Source organism: Rutidosis leptorrhynchoides, chromosome 3, assembly GCF_046630445.1.
Source record: "Rutidosis leptorrhynchoides isolate AG116_Rl617_1_P2 chromosome 3, CSIRO_AGI_Rlap_v1, whole genome shotgun sequence".
Classification (NCBI taxonomy): Eukaryota; Viridiplantae; Streptophyta; class Magnoliopsida; order Asterales; family Asteraceae; genus Rutidosis; species Rutidosis leptorrhynchoides.
This window is the reverse complement of record NC_092335.1, coordinates 407,309,316-407,327,529: the sequence shown is the minus strand read 5'-3', so window position 1 is coordinate 407,327,529 and position 18,214 is coordinate 407,309,316. Positions and strand designations below refer to the sequence as shown.

Below are 18,214 nucleotides of genomic sequence, written 5' to 3'. Positions count from 1 at the left end.
TACCGGGAATCAGCAAATATGTATTGTAAGTCTCGCAACGTTTCCACATCAACAATTATATGTATCCATATAACATTTATCTCTTAGAACTATGATCTTCCATTCTGAAATTCTGAAAAGCATCCAGTCTACGAATTAATGCTCTGAATTTTGAAAAGTTGAATGAAGCAACAAAAACCGTAAACGACCATAATCGTCGAAAGTTGAAGATAAAGAATAGAGTATTAGGAATGCTCGATAGAAAATTTAGTACCGAAAAGCGGATTATTCGCAACTATGAAAGAAGCCGTGGACAAATCACAAAGAATAAGTTTGACTTCAAAGAATCTAAATGATTCAATGTCTGCTGAAATCTTTAGCGGATACCTTGCTTCTGACTCTAAACTCTTGCGGACAGATTTTCTTCACCATCCTTCGATATTAGAAATTCCAAGATATCATCGTATCTTTCATTATAAATATCCTCCATATTTCTGAAGATATTTTCATAACTATTCTTATCTAAAATTATTAATCTCATCATGATATCAGTGTTACATCATATAGAAACTGTTAGTTTCTATATTATGTAAACTTTCGAGCTTAAAATATGAATGTTATTGAAGTGATGTTGGTAACTGATGCATGAGTTAGTATAATATAATGACACTTGATCAACGCGATTATATTACAGTAAGTCATGCTGAGTTTCTAAATGGGATATGATGATTCACAGATTATAACGTCATCATGTGCCATGTTACACGACTCTTACATTTTATCTGATATATAAACATATCAAGAACATATTTTCTTGATAGTTCTATCTTTTCCGGATATTCTGATAATTTGACAAATCAAGATCGTGCTATTACCATTTCTTTCTTAGAACGTTAACTATGTTCATTTCGAAGTTCATATCTATGAATTCTGGACCGTTGCTCGCTTTACTAGAGGTCGAGAGGATAATAAAAAGGCAAAGAGATCCAAAATATAAGGGAGAATATAAAGCCCAACAACAACACCGAAATTACAAACTGTGGATATCAGTGCGATAGCAATATAAAGACACGGGAGGATTATAAATACAATAATCCCTAGAGCATAGTAGAAATAAACAGATTCTTCCGGTGGGAGTTGGAAAAGAAGAACGATCATTGCGATAGTCAGAATAAGAACAAGGATTAGAACCGGATTAAGCATTATTATGATCTTTTAGATATATGAACTGAGAAAGAAGGTATAGAAGTGGTGGAAACTAATGGAACGGAAAAGGTAAATTTATAATGCAAATATCAGACAGAGTAATCGAGACAGATCACCGTATTTAATTATAGAGATCTTAATTCCCTTATTAGCCGAAGAATCAAATCTTTTAGATTTCGAAAATTTTCTTAAAATCCCTTGAATTCCGGAATTCAACCAAGAAAACGTCAAAAGTTAAAACGAAACTTCATTTATTCATTTGACTCTTTTGTGATAGCTTCATTCGTGCTCTTCGAATAATCAAATTATTTTATCTGTATTATTCAATAATAATAAAACTCTATTTATTAGCTCATATTCGTCAGGAAAACATATTTATTGTTAGCCATGACGACCTCACTCAAATTTCGGGACGAAATTTCTTTAACGGGTAGGTACTGTGATAACCCGGGAATTTCTGACCAAATTTAAACTTAATCTTTATATGATTTAGATACGATAAGCAAGGTATGTAATGTTGAGTCTAGAAAACATTGGAACAATATTCATATATTCATTTGACCTTCGACTACTCTCGACGATTCACGGACAACTAATTGTAAATAGATATGTGTGTATGTTTATATAAATAATAATTCGAAATATAATTTGAAGTATTATATGTTGTTGTTATTAAAATTTAATAAAATAAAAATAGGGTATTATAATAATTATTATTTAAAATATATCTATATATATAAATAAAGTATGTTGAAAATAAATATTTAATGATTGTATTACTCGTTTGATGTCCCGATTGATATTTCGCAAGTTTAATTCAAACTTATATGATTTTAAAATAAACGGTGATTCGAAAATGAGTTATATAAGTTATAGTCTTATTAAAAGTATATTTAGAATCTAATTAATTAATTTTAACACTTTTTATATTTTACTCATAAATGAGAGGGACAGTTGATGTACTTTTTATTTATTAAATTAATGACTAAATTTTATATCATAATGACTGAAATAAATAAATATAGTTAATTTAAAAATATGAGATTTTTCTGAACACTTTTTATCCGCCCCTAATTAACAACATAGTACGATATTTACAATCCGTGAAAACTGTCGGCAGAGTGAATACAAAAGTGACAGTTTTCTCTTGAATTAAGAACATGAGAATCTTTATTTTAATTGAATTCTACTGTACACTTTTAGCTTTATATATGCGTACGTACATCTAATGATTTACAAACAAATCATAAATACTATTCTCTGCTACTTTATGACAACAATCCAAACAACCACTAGGCCCTCATCACTTCTATATTAATTATCATATTTCTGTTTACAATTGAATTTTCAACCTCACCTCAACTAAACCATCGCATATTACTTTTCCTCTATACATAGATATACATAAGTATATAGATATACACCCAAACAACTACAAGTACCACCAACTCGTTCATAAACTGCTCCTGCTGCTGCACACCTTTCTTTTCTATTTTTCTTTCAAACAAACAAACATCACCACTAAACCCAGAACAAACCCACAATGAATCGATCAAGCTACAACTGATATTTTCGATTACCAAGCCATCAAATCACTAAGTAACTCTAGAAACCCATTCAAAACAACAACCAAAGAATCATTGTGCGTAATACTACTAACCTGCTATTTCATTCTGTTCGGTCCAAGACCCACCTCACCACCTCACTCCCTCTCTAACTTCTCACTCCCTCTCCTGTTTCTAATTCAAATAACCCACCTGAAAAAGCTATTACGGCTGCAATTGTTTTCACAACTTCTGCGAACACAGTTATATAATCATTTGTTTCAAATCGTCAACTGCTACAACCCTTTAATGATCCCTGGTACAGCAACAATACATATGTCTTCTTGTGTATAAAAACCGAATAAACAACTATCACTTGTAATAATTACTTTATTGCTGCTATGTTTTTGCGTGACCCTTGTTTTCTTTTTTGGCCGACAGATAATAAACAAGAAAACCCCACCTTTTGTTTCCACTTGATTCACGAAACCCACTTATTAAACTGATCGAATATATTTTTTTTCTTGTTTTTTTTTTGTTAGTAATCGACACCCATAACCAACAACTACCTGCTCCTATTTGTCTGCTTTAGCTTCTTTTTAACAAAGAGTTAAATGATGCAAGTGGATAATGATGTAACAATGATGCTGCTACTACAGCTGCATTTTTCTTTTCCTGTTTTCTTTACAAACCAAACCATTCCACATGCATTCTTGTTCCATCACCAACGTATTCTTTACTCTTAGCCACGTTTCTGTTTTGAATCCCATATATCTCGCAGACATTTTATTCTAGGAAAAAAATGGGTTACTTGATGTTGGGCTTATCGAAGTGGGCTGCTGCACACAAGTAATCGATCCATATATTTACTATTTAGGCCGTGTATCTCTTAGGTCGACTGTCCCATCTGCTGCCGTACCTTGTTTATTTTTTTCTGTCACGACATAGATGATTGGGTGATGATGATAGTAATCATATGATATAAGAAGATGAATGATGGTGATTGTATGATGATGATGGGCGGATGTATGAATGATGATGTTAATATGATTATAAGTGATACATGATGTAGAAGATGATAATTATGGAAATAATATATGTGATTATGATGATGAGGATAGTTGTATTCTTCTTTGGTATATACAACGATGATGATGATTTTTAAAAAAAAAAAAAAAACAAATGGTATGATGATTATGATAATCATGGTGATCATTAGAAGAATGATATGATTATGATAATGGTATTCGATGATATAAATATTGATGATGATCGAAGATGATGTCGAGGGTTCCTGTGAAATTGATCGAAATAGATGGGATGATGATGATTCATAATCGTGGTTTTGATGATGATGAAAACATGGTAACAGGAAATGAATTAAAAGAAACTAAAATCCTAATTAAGTCAGAAATGTAACAGATGGAGTAATGGTTTAGAGGAGTGTTTGGGAAATAGGAGGTCCTGTGTTCGAATCTAGGCCACTGCAATTTTTTTTTTAACAATAAAAGCTGCTGGGCTAGCTGTGTGAAAGCTTGGGCCTGTTGGGCTCATTAATGATATTGGACTGGGCTATTAAATTCTAAAACGGGATTACAAGAAATCATGTATCATCTAGATTAGAGAGAAGCATATGGAGCGATGGTTTAAGGATGCTGGGTTTAAGCTAGAGGTCTCGGGTTCAAGCCCGGGCAGTGACGTTTAATTTTTAAAGCTCCTCCCTTCAAAGGTTGTACATTTTTATTATTATTAGTATTGTTACTATTTTCACTTTTATCAACATGATTATTATTATTATTATTATTATTATTATTATTATTATTATTATTATTATTATTATTATTATCACTATTTTAGTATTACAAATATTATTTTAATAAACAAATGGCATATATATATTTTACATCTATATTAATATTAGATACTATTTTGTTTAATAAAAAGTATTATAATTAAGTTACAAATAATATATAAATATATTTTAAATTAAAGCATAAATATATAAATATGAGTTCTAATATATTATTTATTATTTTCAAGCATTAATATATAATATTTATAATAAATAACCTATATTATAACTTAATTAAAATACTTTATAAAGAATCTGTTATATAACTACTAAGCATCTAAAATATACAAAATAGATATAATTAATTAATTTATTAATATAACATACAAATTCTTAATATAAGAAGTATAATAAAAATATTAATATATAAACTCGTTAATTGTTATTATGTGTTTTAATATATATAAATGATATAGGTTCGTGAATCCGAGGCCAAACCTATACTTGTTCAATGTCGTTCTATGTATTTTTACTACAAAATACAGTATGGTGAGTTTCATTTGCTCCCTTTTTAAATGCTTTTGCAATATATATTTTTGGGACAGAGAATACATGCGCTGCTTTTATAAATGCTTTACTAAATAGACACAAGTAATCGAAACTACATTCTATGGTTGGATTATCTAATCGAATATGCCCTTTTTATTAAGTCTGGTAATCTAAGAATTAGGGAACAGACGCCCTAATTGATGCGAACTCTAAAGATAGATCTATCGGGCCTAACAAGCCCCATCCAAAGTACCGGATGCTTTAGTACTTCGAAATTTATATCATGTCCGAAGGAGGATCCCGGAATGATGGGGATATTCTTATATACAAATTGTGAATGTCGGTTACCAGGTGTTCAATCCATATGAATGATATTTTTGTCTCTATACATGGGACGTATGTTTATGAGAAATGGAAATATGAAATCTTGTGGTCTATTAAAATTATGAAATGATTATTTATGTTAAACTAATGAACTCACCAACCTTTTGGTTGACACTTTAAAGCATGTTTATTCTCAGGTACGAAAGAAATCTTCCGCTGTACATTTGCTTATCTTAGAGATTTTACTTGGAGTCATTCATGACATATTTCAAAAGTCGTTGCATTCGAGTCGTTGAGTTCATCAAGATTATCATTAAGTCAATTATAGTAAGATATATTACGAAATGGTATGCATGTTGTCAACTTTCGATGTAATGAAAGATTGTATTTTCAAAAACGAATGCAATGTTTGTAAAATGTATCATATAGAGGTCAAGTACCTCGCGATGTAATCAACTGTTGTGAATCATTTATAATCGATATGGACTTCGTCCGGATGGATTAGGACGGGGCATCACATACAACTTAAGATCTTGATTATTTAGTTTACTTTCAAGTTTGTAGCTTAATATTACTTTTAGAGTTCATGTATGTGTCGGATCTAAGATGTTGATGTAACTTTGGTTCATCAAACTACTTGCAATACTTAATTGAGTTGTGCTACTTATCTTAGACTTACACTTGTGTTATGATGGTCAAAACTTGGTAAAGATGATGCAAACACATCAACGAGTTGTACACTTGAAGCTATATGCATCAAGGATGAGAACCGTGATGAGCATCGAGCACCAAGAACCCACCGGAACACTAAACCTACTGTTTTTTGGGTCTGATTAGAATACCTGGGCTACTGTAAAGTTGATTTTAAGTTATCTCTGTTCGAGTAAATAATTTCTCATTTAAGACTCATCTTAATCCGAGTTACGGTTTAGGATCTATGGCCCTCCGAACGTCACTATGTCCTTTTAACGTTGTGCTGAAAATTCTGACCTACTCGCACTTAAACCGTCGCCACGGTCAAACGAAGACGAGTTTGATTCTGGAATTTTTAAAGCAACTAAAGGACTCATATACGAAGCCATGGCTACTGGTCCCACCTCAATTCAGTTTGTATAGAGGCCGTGGCAACTGATCGAAGTCAGCCTTTGTTTTAAACTCTTTTCTAGAATGAAACTTACTTTATACTTTTTGTTTGATGATGAATGATGATGATACTTAAGACCTAATTTACATACATTTAAACCTATTGGGACGATTTACTGACTTAGTAACTTTTGACTTAGGTTGAGGACCTTTTGGACAAACGTACTTGCTTACTTTTCCCGAGTCAACTTTACTACTACTTTTCCACTGTGAGTTATAACATCCCTTTTTACTTTAACTATTTTGGGAACTGAGAATACATGCGCATTTTACGTTTTACATACTAGGAACGAGTACTTAAACTTTATATATGTGTGGGTTATACAACGGCATAAACTTTCCCCTTAGCTCGGTAACGTTTAGTCATTGGTCTTTGAACCGGTGAACGCGAATCTTAGATATGGATCCATAGGGTTTGACATCCCCACTCGGGCTAGTAGCGCTAGCATTTAACGGGTTTTTAATACTTCGTAAACATACGCACTCGCCAAGTGTACTTTTAGAGGGTGATAAACGTTAAGTTAGTTACCAAGTGCCCACGGTTATACATATACTTTTCATACTGTTTTGAAACGCTGTTGAAGCACTGAAATCTCGTGGCCTACCTTACATTACTGTTATACTTAAACTATAGCTCACCAACCTTTGTGTTGACATTTTTAAGCATGTTTTTCTCAGGTGCTTAAGGTTGCTTGCTTCCGCTGTTGTACTAGTCATGCCTTGTAGACACCCGCTGCGCTTGTTAGAGTTGTCACCGCATGAAACGTTTTATTTGCATTCAAACTATGTTACCTTTTGAAACAATGATTTGTAACGACCATTGGGTCACGTGCTATTACTAATTGCTTCTGTTCATTGAAGCATACTTTTGTTGTAAGATATTTGATGTTGGTTAAGACATCACCTTTATTCATGAATTTAAACTTCTTTTGAAACCGCATATAGTATTTGACCTTGTAATGATCCCGTTGTTGATGATTCGTACACGATAGTTTTGTACGGGGCATCACATTTAGCGTTCTGTGTTTCTCGAAATGGATTACGCCTTTTCAAGGCGCGACTTTTAAATGTTACGCGGTTACCCACTTGGAATTCGAGAGGTTTACGTCTAACATCGGCGTAGCTCTTTTGGCGACTACGAGCCGTCTTGAGTCCTTCTTGGAATTGAACGATCACAACAGTTATTTCATGAATGAGTTCGGGTCCGGTGGTTTGCTTGTCACCTACTTTGGTTCAACAATTAAGAAAACGACAATTGCGGCTACATGAGTTTTCGAAAGGTGTGGCATTAATACTCGTGTGATAACTATCATTGTAAGAGAATTCGGTTAAATGCAAGGACTTTTCCCAAGTAAATTTGAAGTCGATAACATAAATTCGTATTATGGTTTCCAAGGTTTGAATCGTATGTTTGTTTGGTCTGTTGGTTTGTGGTTGATGTGCTGTACTCATGTCTAAACGTGGTCCCGAGGCTTTTTGTAAGGCACTCCGAAATCTAGAAGTGAAACGAGGATCTCGATCCGAAACGAGGTACATTTCTTTAAGGTATATTTGAACAAGTTTTCGTTTCGCAAGAATTTCGCGTCGTGGAAGATTTATCGGTTTCCGAAAACGTTTGTTAGAGCAAGTTTCTTATCGGTTTCTGAAAAACGTTCGTTAGGACTATTCACCCTCGAGGCGAATACTAGCATAATGTGAAGAGTCTCTCTCTCCATTGAGAATTTAGATAAAAGATTTCCTTATACGGAAGTACGAGTGTAATGCCAGAGAAGTTTCCGCCTCGATGTGAGCATGACAAGCATATTGTAGTTGGTCAATAAAACCGTGCGAAAACGAGATAGTATACACGTGTAACCTATGTTTTGAAGTTGAAAGAATTTGTAATTCATTCGGAAGCATAAATATGGTTCGGCAATAATCAAAGGTGTGTCCTTGGTATGGTTGTTATCAATATCCTCGGAGTTTTTGGATGTCCAACAAGAAAAATGAAGTCATGTACATGGCACATGGTGGTGATTAGGTTGATCGAGTCCAATCACCATCACGAGTCATTAGAACTTTGGTATAACTTACCGTAATATAACCACATTGATCGAGTGTCGTTATATTACGCTAACTCATACCTCCATTCCCACATCACTCCATAGAATCAAGTTCGTGTGATCGTGAAGTTTTAAAATGAACAAAGTGTAACGACGTCTCTAATGTGACTCGTATTGAATCGAAAGAATTAGTGCAACTCTGAAGGAGCGTTTCCCGAGGGAAGTGTATAAACGATTGTTCACGTCAATGCGGTTCGAGTCAAACAATAATGTCTTTAGGTACGAAAGGAGTAACGAATTATGATAACGAGTAGTACGCAACCGTAGTGATAAGTGGTGAGGATGATACTCACCTAGAGTAGTGATGGTAGTAGCAAGAAGTGGTAGATAGTGAAGGACACCGGTGTAACATCGGTAGTGGTTAGTGATTTCCATGGTGGTGGAAACTTCACAGCGCTCGTGGATAGTAAGCTGGGATGGTGGTGAATAACGACCTGAGAGACAAAGTTCCCGAACTAGTGTGATTAACGAAGTCATCGTCATCTTTACGCGTATGAATCCTGAATTCACGTGTGTTACCAGAAAGTGGTAGAATACGGATTCGTACGATGAAAGCTTGGTACCATTAAGAAGGTTGTCTAAGAGTGATTCAAGTATATATGCACAAGTAGTCAAGTAAGTGCTATCTATAGCAAGTGTATGTCAGAATGCAATGGCTAACTATCCGGTTGTAGTCTAGATTCACTAATGCGTCCTAACGACTCTGTCAGACACACTAATGCTAATCCTAGTTCCCTACAACCAACGCTCTGATACCATCTGTAACGACCCGACAAAATCGTCATTGACGGCGCCGTTAACTTAGGTCCCGTTGCGTGGTCATAGTCCCCCTATGAGACGCGTTTGACCAAAATTATGTCGCATTCATTTGAAACGTGTAAGACTTGCAAAGTTTTAAGTTACCAAACAGTTCGACAACAAGTTTAATTTTACAAGAGTGATAAAGTATAAATGAAATAACTTGCGACATAATTTTGGTCAAACGCGTCTCATAGGGGGGACTATGACCACGCAACGAGACCTAAGTTAACGGCGCCGTCAATGACGATTTTGTCGGGTCGTTACAGCCACAATCCTCCACTCGCTTCCCCACGTGTTTTAGTCCAGTTTTCGTTGTATAGTGTTTTAGCCATAGTATGGCATGAGCTCTATGCATGCTTCTACTTTTTATAATTCTCATGATTTTAATAAAAAAACTTCCTTTAAAAAAAATAATAATAACAATAACACAATGGAGTTCCGAATTTATTTTCAGTACTAATTATATTTGAATGTTAATTTAGATGTTTAGTGGTAATTACTTCCAAACAACTACAAATTCAAAAAATGTATGTGGTTCGAGTAGTTAAATTTAGTGATGTCCTAAACAATTAAAAAAAATATAAATTTGAAAACTATATGAGGTTCTACAGTTAAATTTAGTTGTGTCCTATAAAATTTAAAAAATATTTTATACTAAATTTTTTTAAAATAGTGATGTCCCGTGACTCCACGGGCACCATACTAGACTCGCCCCTGAATGTCGGGCTCATAAACTAGACACCCTTTTAATCGAAATATATTTGAAAGGTTTTTTCATTGTATTAGTAAATTGCATTTATCGTAGTGAATTATTTCATTTATGTACTATTTCATGATTTTTTTTTCTAGGAAAGATTTCATATTTACTATAATTTTTAAGTACTGTGTAACGGCAAAGTCATATCTAATGAAAAATAATAAAAAGGTTTTTTTCGCAATTACAGCTAATTAGTATTAACTAGTTTTTTGGCCCGCGCTTTCGCTGCGGGATGATTTCGAAAAGAAAAAAAGTATTGTAGCTACAGTAGCGGGTGTTTGGGTCGGGTTGGTAGAGCGGGTCAGGGGATCCGGATGGTATTGGGTCAGTGGTTTGGAGGGTATTGGGCAAATCATGTTTTGAAAAAAAAAAAAAAAAAAAAGTTACTATTAACGAATGGTGTTAACCAATCATAGGTTGACACCATTTACCACAATTTATATATAATAGTATTAATATTTGAAACTAATTTTATAAAACTATACTTACTTATAAAACTAGGGGACATATAAAGAGAAGAATAAAAGATTTGAAATTAAACGAATTCGTATTTGTATTGATGCCAAGGCTCGGTGCTCCACAAAACGGGGAGGATAGATGAAGACGTGTCGCATTATATTAAGGTAGGGTGGGTGAAGTGGAGAGCAGCGACTGGAGTCTTATGCGACAAGAAGATCCCCCTTAAGCTGAAAGGGAAATTCTTTAAAGTGGCAATTAGATCTGCCATGTTATACGGATCAGAGTGTTGGCCAATGACGAAGGCGCAAGAGAGAAGGATGGAGGTGGCAGAGATGAAGATGCTTGGGTGGACTTGTGGTAAAACCATGCTGAATATGATTCCAAATAGTGTTTTTAGAGAGAACCTAAAAGTTGGTAGTATCATCGACAAGCTAAGAGAAGAACGACTTCGATGGATTAGGCATGTGAGGAGGCGACCCCTTACTGCCCCTGTTAGGAGAGTCGAGACACTTACGGTTGCCGGCGTTAGGAGAAGGGGTAAACCTACTCGTATGTGAGAGAATAGAATAAAGCTCGACTTGAAGGAGCTTTTATTGACCGAAAACATGACTTCTGATAAGAATGCATAGAGAACTAGAATTAGAATAGATGAGTAGGTTTTGGCATGTATGGGTGTATGTGGGTATGAGTGTTTTTGTGTATGTGTCTTCCTTTAGAGGGATCTATGTATGTGTGTGTGTGTGTGTGTATGTATGTATGTATGTATGTATGCATGTATCTCGATGTAGAGTGATATATGTATGTTCGCACTTTGCTTTTTACCAGGACCTCGTCGTTGTAATGTGTATGTAGGAGTGTGTAGATTTATATGGTGTATGTATGGATGTATGTGTATGTAGGTACGCATGTTTAGGTATTGTATGTATATTTTGGTTAATATGTTTTTGTTTGTTTGTATGTGTGCATATATGTTTACATTATGTATGTTTATGGATGTATGTATATATATTGTGTGTATGTGTGTGTATGCAGTTATGTATGTATGTGTGTCTGTGTGTGTGTGTATGTATGTATGTATGTATGTATGTATGTAGTTATGTACGTAGGGATGTTCTACATGTATGTTTATGTATGTATATATGTCGGTTTAGGTGTAATTATGGTTGTTTATATATTGTTCTTTTAGTGTAGTATTTCTTGATATGTTTTGAGCTACGCACAACACTTCAAGGTACATCTTTTTTTTACGGCTTTATTAAGTGAGTCAACAGAAAACGTCGATTTATTGGTGACTCTTCTGCCGCTTAGAGCCTAAATTCAATACAAGACTTGATTTAAAACCCATGAAAATTTAATTATATCATTTTCATAGCATATTTATTTATTTTATTTTTTATTTTAATTTATTTTTTTATTTTTTTTATTTTTGGCCGGAGGTCCTTTTAGAAGTAATCTCTTTACCCGTCGAACAAAGAGGGGAATACTCTGGAGTGTTTCACTCGGGTGAAGAAGTAACTTCTCTTGTTGTGATTATCTACGTCGCACGGTCTGGTGTGAGTTTCTCCAACTCCGGCGGCCTCTATTTACATTACTACCTCCCTTACACGATCCCTTACACAATCGTTGTCTGTGGGTCAACGCAATGAACACATCACTCACTTGTTCAACAGTACACCCACCAATAAACAACCACCAAATATCATTTCCTAAACCCTATCTCCATCGCACAACCACCTTCTGTTCTCTCCGCCGCCGTCGCCATATTCGCCGCCGCCGTCACTCTGAACCCAACACCTACTTCCCTACCACCGACACCTCTTCTTCTTCTTCTTCTTCTTTACCTCACTCCGATTCTAAACTTCACATGGTAATCGATTTCGACCATTACATACCTAATACATCATCTCTATCATTTAATAACTTGTTAAAAACAGCCGAATTCAAACTTAATCAGTTCCTTGAATCTGGAAACGATGCCGTTGAGGATCTCCGGACGATGATTGCCGTCGACAGTGATCGGAGAGTCGTTGTGTCCTGCCGGAAATCAACCGTTTATTTTCTCGGTCAATTGATTGCTTTTAGTTTTGTTACTATGTTCACTTTTAGGGTTCTGGTGAAACTAGGGTTAGGGTTTCGAAATTTGTTATTTAGGCGGCGTGGTAATGATAGTGGTGTGGTTGTTACTAGAAGGGATAGGAGTTTAGGTGGAAGAGAAGTGGTTGTTAGTACTCAAAAAGAATCTGTAACAAGTGAGGTTAATGTTGCTATTAATCCATTGTCTTCTGTTGAAGACTATGTAACTAATTATTCTGATTCGATGATGACGATGAAGAACTGGGAGAAAGCGAAGAAGAAACTTCCGGATTGGTGGCCGCGTTCTCGTCCACCTCCGTTAGATGGAATCGATATCGAGGAAAATCAACGGAAAGCCAATTGGTTGATTAGAGGTTGGTTTTTGAAATTTGAAAAGCATCAGAAGTTTTTTCACTTATCATGATGACCTTTGCGACATTACTGCCTTTCTATATGTATCGTTTGTTTATGGCTAGCAAATCATGTTTATATACAAGATTTTATTGAAATATGGTTTAGTTTGCAAGATTAAACTTCTTTCAATCTACTAACTCGTATTAGTAGACCTTTGCTATTTTCGCATCACATAAGTTGCTTGATAATAGAGATGGTCATACCATACCATACATATTTGTATAAAGTCAGTAGGTATGTGTTGCATTGTAATTCATGATAGAATTGCATTTGTCATAGGTAACAACACTATTTCACAAGCTTCCGTGATACTTGTTCACTTAGTTCGTCAAATTACATCTTCCTTAACTTAATTTCCAGAACTTAATTTCCAGCAATCATGGATTACAGAACAAGTGGAAAAGATATACAAGATGATGATATTATCTTAGTAAGTACATTCCTTAAATCTTACTCTGTTCTACACAACTTGATTGAAGCATCGTTATAAAGAAAAATTTGTGTCATCATGTGCCGAGTTTATTATTTTCCTTTTTTTTTTGTTTTAAAAAAAAAAAAAACATGTGTAAATTGTGTTCTAATTGTGTGAGTGGCAAACAGTTGCGTCGAATATGCAGGATGTCTGGAGTGAAAGTATTCATTGACACCAATAATTCACGCGATTCAATATATCGTGCATCCGTCGACTTTACTTTGAACACATGTGGCAGGTACATTAGTTTCAGTATATAACATTTTAAACACGATTGTTTTCTTATATTCATGTATATATATGTTGTTTGATATGTTTTCCCTTTGCTTGGTGGGGACCACTCTTCTAACAGATTGAGTTTGTAGGGTAGCAAGCCATTCTACAATTGTTCAGATTGATGGTGAGGATGTACGCGAGTTTATTGCTGGGCTTGCTGATAACATTGGTCTTGAAAGTTTGCGTGCTGCAAGAATGGTGTCTGCTGCTGTCGCTGCACGTACACGCTCGTGGCTCTTGCAGGCTTGGGTGAGTTATTATGCTATTTTTGTTTTTGTTCCAAATATATATGTTTTTAGTAGTTTATTCAGGGCTAATATTTTAAACATGATGAATATTAAAACACTCGGTAAAGGAAACTTACAATTTACAATAACTGGCCTTGTGTTAAGTTTTGTGTCCTCGATTTCCATCAAGTTTGTTAATTACGTTTTTAGTGAGATGTCAATGTACAAAATAAAGTTTAGCAAGGACAGACACGTAATTAAAGGGAAACTACTACGTGTCTGTCCTTGCTAAACTTTATTTTGTGCATTGACATCTCACAAAAAACATAATTAACAAACTTGATGGTAATTGTGGATACAAAACTTAACACAAGGCCAGTTATTGTAAATTGTAAGTTAACTCTATTAGTAATATAATATAATATGACATATATTTTTAACAAATTATACACCTTCCTAAATATGATTGTTACATCTTGTGGCTTGTTAAAGTTGCTACAAGAGCAAATATAAGCATATGAATATTACATCTTGTGGCTTGTTATATAAAACTTGTGGATTGTTAACATTTTGTGTATGTGTTGATATGGGCCGGCTACTCGACTTGGGTTTAGTTTATGTAATTACTTTTTTAATATAAATAAGTAATAAGTAATAAATAATATATCATATATACTCGATTTTTTTTTTTTTTAACTTTTTTATGGCGAAAACGAATATCAAAATAAAAAAAATCTGAAGTTTAAGATGTTACAAACAGTTACAGACTTCAAAATGTCTGCTTGAAAGCATAGATCCTGCACTTCATTTGAAAACAACGTTACCAAACAATTGAACTAGGCCATAACAAATGAAACTAATACAAACAACAAACACAGCATACAACCATACGTGAGTTGAAAACTATATTACTACATCATTAACTGATTTGTTTGCTCAAAACTGATATATGAACTCGTATACATAAAAAAAAAAAAAACAATTCGGGTGATCTTTAGACTTTAGCTTCTTATGCTTTTTTCATCAAGTAACTATTGTGGTTTGGCACTTTGGCTCCTATAACCTGTTAAATATAACTCATAACACTAAATGAGCTATATTTAAGTGAGTGATAATATCGCCAATTCTACAATATTTAATTGCATCCTGTTCGATCTTATTTTTTCAGGCTCTCGAAATGCAAAGTAAGCCTATTGAAGCAGTAAATGAATTGTCAAAGTTATGTCTGGTTCACAGGATATTTCCGCCAGAAGAAGGCTCTGTAAGTTGTTTGCTCACAAACTAAAAAAATTTGGATTAATTTTCTTTTTATGGTGTTTTCTTCCGTTGAAAGTTTTTTATTGTTGTCAAATTGTGTTACCTTAATGAGACCTTAAAGAATGGTCTCCTGCAAAACAAAAACATGGACTTAAAAATAAAGTTTGTGCAGCCTGAAATGGAGATGGTAGCCCGTGGGCTTGAGAAACATTTGAAGCATGAACAAAGAGAATATTTGCTGAAAATGATAATAGGCGTGTCTACTGAAGACAACCGACGAAGTTTAGTTGAAGCTTTAGGTTTGGTATGTTACTCACTTTCACATAAGTTCGACATCCAATTAGTCACATATTCTAAAATACAAAGTTGTACAACTATTACAATGTATAAATAATAATAATAATACCATTATTACAGTAATCTTACAACCCAAGCCAAAAGATTAAACGGAAAAGGAACGTGTATGTTAAACGAATGTTTTCTTTTCTCCTTGCAGAACATGTCTGCTGAAAGTTTTGGTGATCAACAACAAAACATTATTCTAAAATACAAAGTTGTACAACTATTACAATGTATAAATAATAATAATAATACCATTATTACAGTAATCTTACAACCCAAGCCAAAAGATTAAACGGAAAAGGAACGTGTATGTTAAACGAATGTTTTCTTTTCTCCTTGCAGAACATGTCTGCTGAAAGTTTTGGTGATCAACAACAAAACATGCAGAATTTGCATGAAGAAAAATAACTAACTTTGAATTGATGTCTAAAATAGAAGTTGTATTGAAGTGCAAGTGATCTCCCAAGTAATTGGTAAGTAAGAAAAAACTTAGCAAGTATTGTTGCATTGTTGGGTTATTAGAAATGCTATCACCTTTCAGTTTAGGATGTTATCTTAGTTGCCCCTGATGAACTTGGTTTAAATCTTGTGCTCAAGAATATAATGTTATCAGGGGACTGATAACGTATTGTTAGTACCCGATCCCACCTGTTCCCCTCTCTATAATGTACCATCAGATCATAATTACTTTCATTTCATCTCCAATTGGCACTTACTATGTGTTTAGCAATTGTTAGATACTTTATATTATAATCTTTGTACAACTAGGTTTACATTTACTTGATGCATTGCATTATTAGGTAATCTTTGAGAGGGTTGGGAAATTTTGGGTCGGAGGACAAAATGATAGTAGTACCATTATTCGTGTTAACATTCATAAAATAAACTGTTCACTTTATAATTTATTGGAAGCCATGCTAGATGACAAAATGATAGTACGATATAATGATATAATGGTATGGATATCTGATAGGGCGGTATAGAGGCTCAGGGCGGCTTACTAGGACCCACTCCGATACTATGTTATGACTAGTTTAACGTACAAAGTACCTTAGGAAATAAGGTATAATTCACTATATCCAATGTATATTGGCTAAGGGTGCGTGTGATAATACATGTGTTTAATGGTTCAAAATTTGAATGATTCGAAGGTTCTGATTAAGTTCTGAATGACAATAACTTGTTGGATATTCATTTTGAATGAATTGTATGAATAGTGTATTAAACTTATAAATGAATAAATAAAGAATGTAATCATTTAATAAATGATCTGTATATGATTATATATAAGTTAAGGATATTTTAGAGGTAATGGAGGTGTTGAATGATTAAGAGGGTATTTCAATTCTGAACAGCTAAGAAATGGTTAAGAGAGTATTTCAATTTCGAATGGTTTGGCACAGATTCCTGATGACGGTTCAACACGCAAACGATTCAACATTCATCATTGAACTAGTCAATTAAGAGACAATCAAACGCATCCTTGGTAGGAGTTGAAAGATGTACTTAGTTCACACTAATAAACGCACCATTAGGCTATAAAAATATCTTTATGCATTTTGCCAGGTTTAAAAATTTTCACAAAGTTTATAGAATAACTTTGGTTTCGTAGATTGTTAACTAATAGTATTTTTTTTTTGATGAAAAAATAACTATTAATAAAACTAGGGAATTACTTCATCAAAACAATGATGAAGTTCCGAAATGCACAATCATACGGTAATGAACCAACGAACAAAACTAGCTCATCCTACAAAGTACAAACAAACAAGCAGCAAGGACACGAGCTAAAAGCAACTAACTGGGATACAAACTACAACGCAGGGCATACACAACTAAAACAACAAAACGCAATGGCAAAGCAAGCCAGACAATTCTATCAATGCAGAAGCTGCGGGCAAAGCAACCTAGACATCAAATATTTTTAATGAAAGCCTACTTGGCACCTTGAACAATTTTAAATCAACCAAGTTGAGACTACCTGACTTAAATTAAATGATTACGCAATATACTAGTTTTTGATTTGTTTGATCTGAACAATAACCCAACAAAAAAACTTGATGTCCCAGAACAGTAGAACATTGTCGATCCACGGTATGACCATGGATCGTCCAAAATTAAGTTGGTCGACATTTTCACTCTTACTCTTGTTGATTTGTCCGTTACACGATTTTGATGTATGTATATAATTTGTGATTATTTAACATAATCACCATCACTATATTAATCAATATGCAATCATCTAAACAAAACAAAAATGCACTAAAAATGAATTAAACCAAAAATGCACTAAAAGTTTCCATTAACAGTAACAAAATGAATTACCTTCAGTTTTCGTATATATTGACCTGAAAGTTTCAAATTCCAAACGACATGATTCACATACTTTAGAGAACTAAACTTAGGAACATTAAAAATCGCTTTTTATATACTATAGGTACATCTTAAGCTTAGGTATTTGAGTAGCTTTTTATATATTATAGGGACATGTTAAACC

At 33.9% G+C, this 18,214-nt stretch overlaps 1 protein-coding gene across 1 annotated transcript; it reads left to right on the top strand.

Moving 5' to 3' along the window:
• The first annotated feature begins 12,185 nt into the window (after positions 1-12,185).
• Positions 12,186-16,526, top strand: LOC139897754 (uncharacterized). Its single transcript, XM_071880447.1, has 7 exons — positions 12,186-13,103; positions 13,518-13,573; positions 13,744-13,853; positions 13,981-14,140; positions 15,287-15,379; positions 15,548-15,679; positions 16,060-16,526. The coding sequence occupies exons 1-7, from the start codon at positions 12,299-12,301 to the stop codon at positions 16,123-16,125; spliced, it is 1,422 nt and encodes a 473-aa protein (XP_071736548.1). The 5' UTR covers positions 12,186-12,298; the 3' UTR covers positions 16,126-16,526.
• The last annotated feature ends 1,688 nt before the right edge of the window (positions 16,527-18,214 follow it).

Bases quoted from the DNA above. Each gene is read 5' to 3' on its own strand.
- LOC139897754 (XM_071880447.1), top strand. From the start codon at position 12,299: ATGAACACATCACTCACTTGTTCAACAGTACACCCACCAATAAACAAC. The intron at 14,141-15,286 runs GTGAGTTATTAT...TTATTTTTTCAG, and splicing joins CGTGGCTCTTGCAGGCTTGG to GCTCTCGAAATGCAAAGTAA. The intron at 15,380-15,547 runs GTAAGTTGTTTG...AAGTTTGTGCAG, and splicing joins TTCCGCCAGAAGAAGGCTCT to CCTGAAATGGAGATGGTAGC.